Source organism: Solanum lycopersicum, chromosome 2, assembly GCF_036512215.1.
Source record: "Solanum lycopersicum chromosome 2, SLM_r2.1".
In the NCBI taxonomy this organism is placed as follows: Eukaryota; Viridiplantae; Streptophyta; class Magnoliopsida; order Solanales; family Solanaceae; genus Solanum; species Solanum lycopersicum.
The window spans coordinates 47,605,971-47,617,988 of NC_090801.1; the positions used below are offsets into that span (position 1 = coordinate 47,605,971).

Below are 12,018 nucleotides of genomic sequence, written 5' to 3' on the forward strand. Positions count from 1 at the left end.
AATTTCTTGGTCCGACAACTAGATAATTTCACCCCGTACCTTGATCCAGCTACTTGTGTCTAAATTACTAAACCTTATATTTTACCTCATATTAAGCATCATATTTAATGTATGGCTAAGTTACTACTTTGCACCAATTGAAACTAGCCTATTAGATAGTGTATACTAAATTTATGTTGATAATTCTTTTCCTATTATCTACCTCCTTGCTCCGGCAAGTAGAAATAGGGAAAGTTCTAACGCGTGCACTCGTTAAAAAGAATTATCAATACATGCAAGAACCTATTGTAGAATTGTTATTTAGATAGTTCTATATTGTTAATTACCCATGGTTCCCACAACCCAAGTTGTGCATTTAGTTACCCATGCTTAGAATTACAGAATTCATGGTTGTTAAACGAGAATTCATGTACTTACTTTGATAAGTTTGAATAAAATCCAGAAATATCACTTGATTAACGAAAAAATTATAAAAATCGATTGCGGAAACTTGAAGTAATTCCCAAAATCCAAAGTTCAACTGCCAATAATAAGAGTATGAAAAAAAAAAGTCTAACCCCAAAAACTTGGTTTTTAACCCTATTTATAATAATAAAGTCCTAAATTAAAAGGATTTCTAAATAAGGAAAATCTATCCAAACCGCATCTTTAGTTGACGACCCAACTGACAGTCCGTCGATGGAACGACGGACCGTCGACTGCCTCGATCGGTCCACACTTACTTTTTCTTCAGCTTTCACTTTTGCATCCTCTCTGTTATAAATAACGGACCAACAACACGGTCCGTCATCTCACTTGCAGTCCGTCAATGCCTCTGTCCTTCCATACTTAGTTATTTCTTCAAGTCGGGTACTGGGACTACTATCTGTTAGAAACGACGGTTTGCTAGGATCGTCCGCCGATCAGTCGACAGAACGTCGATCCTTCCGTAGCCCCACACTTGGTCAAATTTTCCCGAGTTGCTTCTAAATGCTTTAACCTCCAATCAACGATCACTACCTATGGATCGTCGATGGATCAACAAACTATCGATGGCTTCGTAGGTCATCACTTCTGCAATGATTTCAGCACAGTCTTATGCATTTCCGTTTTGAACAGCTTTCCTGCAATCATTGATAAAAATACACTAAAATTATTACAAAAGGCTTTAGACACACACTAAAGTTAAGGAAAAAGCATTGAAAGTACTGTAAAACCACGGTACATCAACACCCTCAACTTAAATTCGTTGTTTGTCCTTAAGCGACGCACTATGACTCACCACAATCCTTTTGTACAAAAATACTCTCTTTTTAAGCTTTCACAATCATATGGCTATCAATCCCGAATTTTTTTTATTGCTTTTAGTGCATGCTTTTGCTCTTAGGCTCACTAGGCTCCTTCATGTGGATCAAACCATGACATAGTCTCACCACACACCCACACTTTTCCTCTTTTATTTCTCACCAAGGCACCAACTTTCCGATATTGCAACTCGTGTCCTTACTTCAAAAATATCCTCTTTTTTCATACAGTGATTTCAAATTTGAGTATACGGATTATTATTCAATACTCACTCTCAGAACAACTTCACACCTAATTGATACTTGTCGCCATAGACTTGCCCTTATTTTCAATACTTTAAGTCCACCATATTAGACTCTTAGGATCACGATAGGACTTTCTTGGCTCGTAGAGTAGGCTCAGGGTCAGGTATGGTACATATATATATATATATATATATATATATATATATATATATATATATATATATATATATATATATATATTTTAGTGACTTGTTGTCATCCTTGACATTACAGCTAAGCGTCCTACCTCTTTCATTGTCTATTATGCCCCATTCTTCCTTCTCTTGTGCAAATGACTATTCTTTTATTTTTAATTTTAATTTTATATTTTCCTTTCAAATTCTTCACTTGATTTCTGCTTTAATTGAGTCACTTATCTTCTTCATTCTTTTTTTAAAAAAATAATATTCTCAACCCCACTTTTCGGAACATAACTCATAATAGCCAACTCATGGATTTGCCATGAGTCAAGGTACACAATACCCAAGGTTGGGTCAGGGCCAAGACGAGATTGGTTTCTGCATTATCTACCCTCAACTTATGCTTTTGGCCTAAGTCGAGGTGCACATGTCCAAGGAGGGACCGGGGCCAACACATTATATACAGAAAAAATTTGTTAGGGTAGAAAAGAAAGGTTTATTGTAAGCTCAAGATATTTGGACCAAACAGGGATAAATTTCATTTGGTTTTCTTTCATTTAGGCTAAAAATTGGCTAACTTGAACACGGGCCTATGATCCTTTCCTAATTGACTAACACAGATTACTTTTGCAGGACTAACTGGGCAAATTCTGGCTAGGTACCAACCGTGGACTATGCAACTTTCCTCACACTCTCTTAACAACTCATTACCCTACCTAATTATCGCACACCTAGTTCAAGTTTAGATTGAGGGTGATGCAATGGTGTATCTCTATGTCATGCTTAGAGCCAACACTTTCACATTCACTATGATTAATCATGCAAACATTCTTCTCAAAATGAGATATCATTGTATTGAGCCGTCATGCTTTAGATTTCATATTCAAAACTTTGTAAAAAATACTAAACAGGCCGGTTTAACAGTAAAATAACCAATCTCTTGGGGCAAAAGAACACAGGCAGGAAAACCCAAGAGAGGATCGTGAGTTGGTCTTCTCAGACTTCACCCTAACACTCACTTTACATTGAGCCCACCCAAAAAAAAGCTTGCAATTGTCCCCAATGTATAACAAATATAATAAATAAGGCGCATAGCTCCAAAGATAAAAAAGCAGGCGGATCCGGTTGCCCAGAACCCAATCCATCAGTAGTAAGGACACCCTCAGTAGTGTCTGCAACAACATTTGCACCCTCTGTGGTGCTTCTGTCAACATCCTCAAGCCTTGAGATAGACACCCCAGCAACCAACTCACGAGCTTTCATATACCGGGCCTCCTCATCTGCCAAAGAATCTCTCCTCGAGGCCTCAAACTCAGTGCACTCCTTATTCCTAGCCTGAGCCTCATCAGTCTCTCTGGATTGGTGCCTCTTGGCACGCTCACTAAGCATTGTATCCTGAGCAAGCTCTACATGTGTGACCTTGGGCTCAGGCACCCACACATCTAGAATGACATCCACATCAGCCCTCAGACTCGCCACAGTAGCCTGAAGATTAGTCAAATCAATAGTATGGGCTGGCCGGGCGAGAACTCTAAACTCGAATGCATCAAGGCGCTGGTGGAGCGCCAGAATCTTTCTCTCAGTCTGCTGGGCAATCTTTTTCTCGATCCGATCCTCCACCTCAGCAATGGACCTCTGCATCCAAGGCTGGATATGATGCAATAATATGGCCATCTAGGCCTCTAACTTTTTGACCCTAGCAATCGGGACCAGTGCTACTGATGGTGTAGATCGGGAGGAACTCGGAGCTCTACTAGTGCCTGGGATAGACTCAAATGGGGTGGTGTTGGTAGGATCTGATGTAGCCTTATCAACCCCTTGGTCTTGCTCAACCGTGTTTGCCAAGTTCTCACCTAGCGCCTGCACCTCTATTATGAGCCCTCTGTTGGGTGCCATCTCATTGGCCTCATCTCGGATGAGACCGATGTCCACTGTCCCAGAAGGGGTCTTGAGAACATAAATGTGCCAAATGGGCACTCCAGCAGACCTACACAACTCAAAAATCATATGGGGAAAGGGGTAAGTGGTCGCGGCCTTAAAGGCCCTCTCATGGATGCCTGCCAGCAACAACCTCGAAAAATCAACCTCGAACCCCGCAACCATAGCAACAACCAAGACTGCTCTATCCCATGTAATAATGTTGTCAGCGCCTATGGGTGATAGGTAGTGGTGGACCAATATCCAGATGGACTTGGCAGCAAATATGAGGTTGGCCTTCTTGATAAGGCCTCTGGGCTTCAGCACCCAATCTGCACCCTCACGATCCAATGAAATGTGCTAGGCTATCCAACTCTTGGTGGTCTCTCTCAAAATCTTATCTCACTGGAAATGGTCCTCGTTAATCAATTTCCAACGATAGTCAAACTATGGGGTGAGAGGTCCCTGGTGAGATCTATATTAGCACCGTATAAGAAATGACGAATGGTGGGAAAAAATATATATACCCCGCGGCCATGGACTCAAACATTGGTAAGTGGTGAATGTTTGGCGGGATTAGACCACCTATCAAAAGAAGCCCGGAGAGTCGCTACATAAGAAGCGTAGAACTCTCGCACCAACTCCTCACTGTAGTGTCCCACGCTCCTAGCCATCCACTCGAGCTGATGGGGGGTGAAGAGATCATTATAGCAGGGACCGTGTGGAGACTCCCTGTAAGAATCCGTCGCTCGACTGTTAGTTTCCGAGTTATGACCCCCTTATCATTGAGCAGCTTAGCATCTATGTAAACCTGGTATTGGCTTTCTACGCACCACTTGTTGGGCTGATCAGCAACCGGTACAGGGACGTCAAACTGGGTTGTTAGAGAAGAATCCGCACTATCAGCCTCATCAGATGAGGTAGAATGGGCAGGTGCAGTGGAAACAGTGGCACCATCCAATCCTACTGAGTGGGCCGACTCATACCCGATAGCCTCTTCGGGACCAGACGCTCCCTCATAACCCGCAGCAGACCCAAACAGTGTGCCGGTCAGTGTGCACTAAAAATCAGACTGGGCCGTAGTGACTACACTGGATGCCACCTTCTTAGGCATGCCCGAGTGGAACTAGCAGCAGGTGTTGGTATCCGGGTGCCTGGTGGAATATATTCGGGATTAGTCTCATCGTTCGACGAATAAATCACCAACCGACATGAAGGGGCGACAGAATTGGATCGTCCTCGAGAGTAGATAATATCAGGCTTGAGGGCCATTTGTACCTGCAAAGGAAGGTTATTAGACCCTGTATAATCATTCAACACACTCGAAAGAAGCAAACACCAAAGTTGGAACACAAAACACAGTGAAGTGCAGAACTAAACGACGGGTGATGGTCCATCGATGGAACGAAAGTCCGTCGATAGGGTCCGTCAGTGGACACTTAGTCAGAAGTTATAAGTCCATACTAGCTGCAGTTAGAAACGATGGATGTGCAGAACGTCCTATCGATGAATCGATTGACCGTAGTCCGTCGTTGGATACTTAGACAAAATTTAGAAAGTTTCATTGACAAAGGTTCTGTTAGAAACGACGAACGTGCAGGATGGTCCGTCGATTGATCGACGGACCGTAGTCCACTTCCGTCGTTGCAAACTTAGACAAAATTTTAGAATTCTTTAGAGACAAAGGTTCTGTTAGAAATGACGACGTGCAGGACGGTCATTCGATCAATCGACGGACCATAGTCCACTTCCATCGTTGGGCACCTAGACAAAATATAGATAGCTTTAGCAAACTGGGTTTTGTTAGAAACGACTGACGTGTAAGACGACTCATTGATTAATCGATGGACCATAGTCTACTTCTGTCGTTCCAGAGTTAAACTAGGTTGAGGTGTGGCTATCGACGAACCCCATCAACGGTCTGTAGATTGACCGACGGTGCGTAGATGGGTATCGTACTGTCAGTCAGAGATGGATTTGTTTCTACACCCTTTGCACCCCACACATACACAAATTCAAGAACATCAATTAACAACATGTTCTATAGCAATCAACACACCATTTCTTCATTCCTAGGGCTTAGATTATTCCAATTGCAATCGTAGATTCTAAGAGACTAAAAAGCCCTATGTCAGAAACTACAAAACTAACCCATTCAGAATTCATTTCACCTCCACCGCATAAATTTTTCATCAGTCTTAGGGACAAGAAACTCTCAAATTACAGTTAAATCAGGCAAGATTTTCCCTAAGTTAAGACCCACATGCTAGCACATCGGTTTCCAAACAAATGACATGAAATTAAAGAGCATATGAGAAGGACATACCTATATTCTGTAGTGGAGTGAGTGAAAGGGTGAACTTTGCAATGATCAACACTAAGTCCCCTTCAAATAACGATCGGAAAGATGAAATAAAAGGATGTGAACTTGGGGAATGAGGGTTTTGGGAATGTGGCAATCATGAGAGAATATGAATCAGAGAGGATTAAGGGGTGAATTAGTGTGTGAGAGAGTGGGGGAGTGAGGGAATATGGGGAGGGAAACGGTTGGGGGGAGAATTTGAAAAGGTAAGGAAGTAAGTCAAGAGTGTAAATTCATTATATAGCCGATCGGGTCCTTAGATCTGGAAAACTTACGATTCCCCATTGATGGACCTTAAGTTAATCGATGCTCCTTCGACTGCTCCATAAATTATGCACTAACTTAAACAATATAGAAAAACAAAGTGGGATCCACGAACCTCATCGACGGTCCGTCAATGGGACGACAACCCGTCGATTGGTTCGTCAATCAGTGCACCAGACCAATTTCTGCAGATTTATGGTGATTTGGTCCCTGCACATTTAGCACCCAATAAGCCATTCTTTTTGTGTTTTTTAGACACTTTTTAGACACAGAACCTAAACTACTCTCTATTTAACAGACTTAAAAGAAACAAAAGAAAATTTAAACATGACAATAAGTCAAAATCAAGATAATGAGACTATTCCTACTAAGACAAGAAAAACCTAGTGTTGGCTTTAAGATACATATCGGGTTGCCTCCTAATCAGCGCTTGATTCAACGTCGCGGCATGACGTAAGATTCTTGATTACTTAGGCTTCATCAAGATGGTATGCCTCAACCACTTCATTCGCATTCAGCGCATGCCCAAGGTAGATTTTGATTCTTTGCCCATTTACCTTGAACCGTGCACCCTCATTGTTCTCCAACTCAACCACACCATGAGGGAACACTTGAGTGATCAAGAATAGACCAGTCCATTTGGACTTGAGTTTTCCTGGAAACAAGTGCAACCTAGAGTTGAACAAAAGCACCAAATCTCCAACCGCAACTTTGCGCTTTTCAATCTTTTGGTTATGGTACTTCTTCATCGTTTATTCGTAGAGGGCTGAACTTTCATACACCTTCAAGAGAAACTTATCAAGCTCATTCAACCCATTTAATCTCTGTTCCGCAACTTCATTCCAATCCATCTTCTGTTCCTTCATCGTCTACATGACCTTGTGCTCTAACTCAAGTGGTAAGTGACAAATCTTTTCATATACAAGTTGGTAACGAGACATACCTATGGGAGTCTTGTATGCTGTCTTGTATGCCCAAAGAGCATCATCAAAACTCCTTGACCAATCCGTTCGACTAGCATTCACCGTTTCCACCAGAATTTGCTTGATTTCTCTGTTTGACACCTCGACTTGGCCACTAGTCTGTGGATGATAGGGAGTGGCTACATTGTGGCGACCCCATATTTCTTTAATAAACCTTTGAACAACTTGTTGCAACAGTGGGATCCCCAATCACTAATAATGGCCCTAGGGGTTCCAAATCTGGAAAATATATTATTTTTCAAGAACGTGGTGACACTCTTCCCTTCATTGTTTGCGAGTGCTATGGCTTCCACCCATTTTGACACATAATCAACCACCACAAGAATGTACTTCATCCCATGAGAACTCACAAAAGGGCCATAAAGTCAATGCCCCACACATCAAACAACTCAATTACAAGAATGGGATTTAAAGATAGATCTTGCCTTCTAGAAACACCTCCATCTCTTTGGCACCTATCACATGCCTTGGAGAATTCATGAGCATCTTGGTGGATGGTTGGCCAATAATAGCCACATTGCAAGATCTTATGGGCAGCCCGGATACCACTATGATGCCCACCTAAAGGCGAGGAATGATATGTCTCTAAAACACAAAGCATCTCAACTTCCAGTACACAATGGAAAATAAGCCCATGGGCAAAACTCCTATATAAATATGGTTCATCCCGAAAGTAATTTTCACATCTTGCATGAACTTTGTCCTTTGATGAAAGGACATGTCCGATGGGACGATATCAGTAGCCAAGTAATTCGCGAAAGTGGCGAACCATGGAATCAAGTCATGAGAAGCAGCCAATACATGCTCATCAAGGAAAGTATCATCAATTTTAGTCTTTTCACCCAACTCTAGCATAAGTTCATCCTCTAATCTGGACAAGTGATCAGCAACTTGATTTTCGGTCTCTTTTCTATATTTCACTTCAAAATTAAACTCTTGCAACAGTAATACTCATCTAATCAACCTCGGTTTTGCATCCTTCTTTGTCATCAAATATATCAAGGCATAATGATCAGTATGCAATATAACTCTCGTTCCAAGAAAATAGGAGCAAAATTTTTTGAAAGAAAATACCATCGCAAGAAGCTCTTGTTCAGTCACAGTATAATTCTTTTGAGCTTCATTAAGGGCCTTACTGGCATAATAAATGGGGTGAAGGATTTTATCCTTTCTTTGTCCCAGTACTACACCAAGAGCAACCCCAGTAGCATCACATATAACCTCAAACAGTTTGCTTCAATCAGGGGAAATTATAATGGGCGCAGACACCAACTTCTCCTTCAACTCTCCAAATGCCTTCAGACAGGATTCAACAAAATAAAATTTACACTCTTTCTCAAATAACTTGCACAGAGGATGTGAATTTTTTGAAAAATACTTGATAAACCTCCGGTAGAAGTTCGCATGCCCAAGAAAACTCCTCACACCTTTTACAGAGATGGGAGGAGGAAGTCTCTCTATCACCTCAACTTTGGCTCGATCAACCTCTACACCCTTCTCTGAGATGTGATGTCCTAATACAATACCCTCTTTCACCATGAATTGACATTTTTACCAATTTAGCACAAGGTTTGAATCTTCACATCTTTTGAGAACCTCGGCCAAGTGACTCAAACAATGATCAATCGAGTCACCAATAACAAAAAAATCATCCACAAACACCTCAATAGTATCCTCCTCCATATCGGAAAATATGGACATCATACATATCTGAGAAGTATCCGGTTCATTACACAAATCGAAGGGCATCCTCTTGAATGCGAAAGTTCCATAAGGAAAAGTAAAGGTGGTTTTCTCTTGATCTTTCGGTGCAATAGAATTTGGTTGTAACCCGAATAACCATCAAGAAAATAATACCACCCCTTTCTAGCAAGCCTATCTAACATCTGATCCATGAAGGACATATGAAAATGATCCTTCTCAGTCCATGCATTCAATTTCTGGTAATTCATACACATTCTCCATCCGGTCACCGGCCTCATTGGAAAAAACTCATTTATCTCATTAGGGACCACCGTCATTCCCCCTTTCTTAGGCACACACTGAATAGGGTATACCCAACTAATATCATCGATCAGATATATGACTCCGGCATCCAACCACTTAATAATCTGCTTCTTCACTACCTCTTGCATATATGGATTTAAATGTCTCTGGTGCTCAATACTTGGCATATGATCAGGCATGAGTTGGATTTTGTGTGAACAAAAACCGGGAGGGATACCAATAATATCCACAATAGTATACTCAATAACTCTCTTAAATCTCTCAACACTTCCACCAAACACTCTACTTGATGTACATTCAAATCAGACGCAATAATTATCGGCAAAGTGTACCCAAGAAAATATACCTCGGATGAGGTGGTAGAGCCTTAAGCTCTAATTTTGGGGCCTTCTCAATAGATGATTTCACATGTGGAGACTCGCGATGCTTCATATCTAACTCCAACTTCTTTGGTTTGAACCGAATATCACCTTGATCAAGTTCCGCAACCAATGACCCATACTCTTTAATACCATCACTCTCAAAATTCATTATCACAACCGCTAGTGCCTCAACACCAAGACACTCTTCTATTTGTACCTTTGACGAACTCTTAACTCTGTGTATCATAGATACCAATTGAAGCTCACTACTATGCCTCATGGACCTACAAATGTTAAAAGTCGCTTCTTCATTGTTCAACTGAAACTTCATCTACCATTTCTCCATGTCAATAAACGTGCGACTGGTATAATAGAATGGTCTCCCAAGAATAATGGCACCCAAAATCCACCTCACAGTCAAAAATCACAAAATCGACAAAAAATATGAATGAATCCACCTTTACTAACACATCGTGGAGTATCTCAATAGGCCTCTTCACTGTTTGATCGGCCATCAGTGACCGCATTGCAGTGGGCTTTGGGTCACCCAAACCAACTTCTTGTAAATGGAGAGAGGCATGAGATTTATGTTTGCCCCAAGATCACATAATGCTTTAGCAAATTGTAATAACCTAATTATACATAGAATAGTGAAAGCACCCGAATCTTCTTTCTTTTGCACTAAAGACCTTGTAACAATAGCACTACACTATTGCATCCGATCATCATCCTCAAAACTAACCGATCTCTTCTTAGTGACCATATCTTTCATGAACTTGGCATTATCGAGAATTTGTTCAAGAGTTTCTATCAATGAAACATTGATGGAAAGCTGTTTCAACATATTAATAAAACACCGATATTTACCATCTTCATTTTTTTTCACCAACCCTTGCGGAAATGGTGGTGGTGGTCTTTGAGTGGGAGTCACCTTTTGGAGCATCTCTACTTCTTTCATTGCTTTATTTACCAACTCACCACTAGTTTCTACTACCTCATCTTATCTTCTACGCCAGACGGCATAGGTGGATCAATGGTTTGCTTACCACCTCGAGTAGTGACTTTTATACAGTGTCCATCATGTTTTGGATTTTGAACAGTTGTGCTAAGAAGAGTACCCTGTTTGCGTGGGTTCACAGTAGAAGACAATTGAGCCATTTGAGATTGCATGTGCATCCATCTTTTCCCCAATGTTAGATAAATCACCTCTTAACTTTTTGGCATGCTCATCACTAGCATCAAACCTCCTCATCATCTTATGCAACATATCCTCAAATCGCAGAATACTACCTCCACCATTCCTAGGAGCAACTTCCCAATTTAAGGTGGAACATAGGGCCCACTTCGATAATTTCTATTACCATAGTTACCCCGGTTCAAGTTGTTGTCGCGGTTGTAGTTTCCATCTCGAACATAGTGACCCTCTCAATTGTAATTACCATAGTTCCAACCATGATTTCCTTGACCTTGGCGCCAATTCTCTTGATTGGAGCCTTGAGCGTTCGGCCAGAAACCCCCCGTTTGCTCATTCACCGCATAAGAATCTTCCTCATAGTAGTACTCATCAATCGGCAGTGGTGGTTTAGCCAAATAGTTCAACGCATTTAATTTTTTCGTACCCTCGGTGACATGTTTCAATACTAATCGAAGCTCAATTCTAATTTGAGTCATCTCTTCACGAATCTCATCTGCCGCTGGGTTATGTGTAGCTTGCATGGCAAAAGTGTTTCTCCCACTATTAGACTTCCTATTGCTCCAAACTTTATTATTTTAGGAGATTTTCTCTAACTTCTCAGTGATCTCTGCCTAAGTACACTCCCCATAAGAACCACCCACAATCGTATCAAGCACTACTTTATTATTATCATCTTTCCCCCTATAGAAGTACTCTTTTAATGACTCATCATCAATGCGGTGGTTTGGGACACTTCTCAAGAATGAGGTGAACCCATCCCAAAAACTGATTACTGACTCTCCTGGTAATGCCACAAAGTTGTTCACCCTATCTTTGTGGTTGATCTTCTTAGACACCGGATAGTAAAGTGCTAGGAACACATCCCTCAATTGGTTCCAAGTATAAATCGAGTTATAGGAAAGCTCAATAAACCATATAGTAGCCTCTTCCGTCAGTGAAAGAGGGAACACTCTTAACCCAATGACATCCATGTCCAAGTAAGGCCTCCCTACACAACTCTTACACACCGACCATAGTTTGGCGATGTGAGCATGTGGATCCTCAGATGGTAGCCCCGAAAACAAACCTCTAGCGGTGAGCATCTACATCAAGCTACTGGTTACTACGAAAGTATGACCATGTGGTAGAGGCAGTAGGACAAGTGGCCCGTCAGAGTCAGTGATGTTAACATTTCCCCTATAGTACTCTTGAGGGCATGGGGCGGGAGGTTGCCACCTCAA

General features: G+C 41.5%; 1 protein-coding gene and 1 pseudogene across 1 annotated transcript; both read right to left on the reverse strand.

Annotated features, from left to right (window-relative positions):
- Positions 1-1,953: 1,953 nt before the first annotated feature.
- Positions 1,954-6,461, reverse strand: LOC112940912 (uncharacterized). The gene is made up of 2 exons (XM_026029214.2): positions 5,952-6,461; positions 1,954-4,903 (listed from the first exon to the last, which is right to left on the reverse strand). The coding sequence occupies exon 2, from the start codon at positions 3,380-3,382 to the stop codon at positions 2,729-2,731; it is 654 nt and encodes a 217-aa protein (XP_025884999.2). The 5' UTR covers positions 3,383-4,903; positions 5,952-6,461; the 3' UTR covers positions 1,954-2,728.
- A 536-nt stretch (positions 6,462-6,997) lies between these two features.
- On the reverse strand, positions 6,998-12,018 carry LOC138342106 (uncharacterized; annotated as a pseudogene).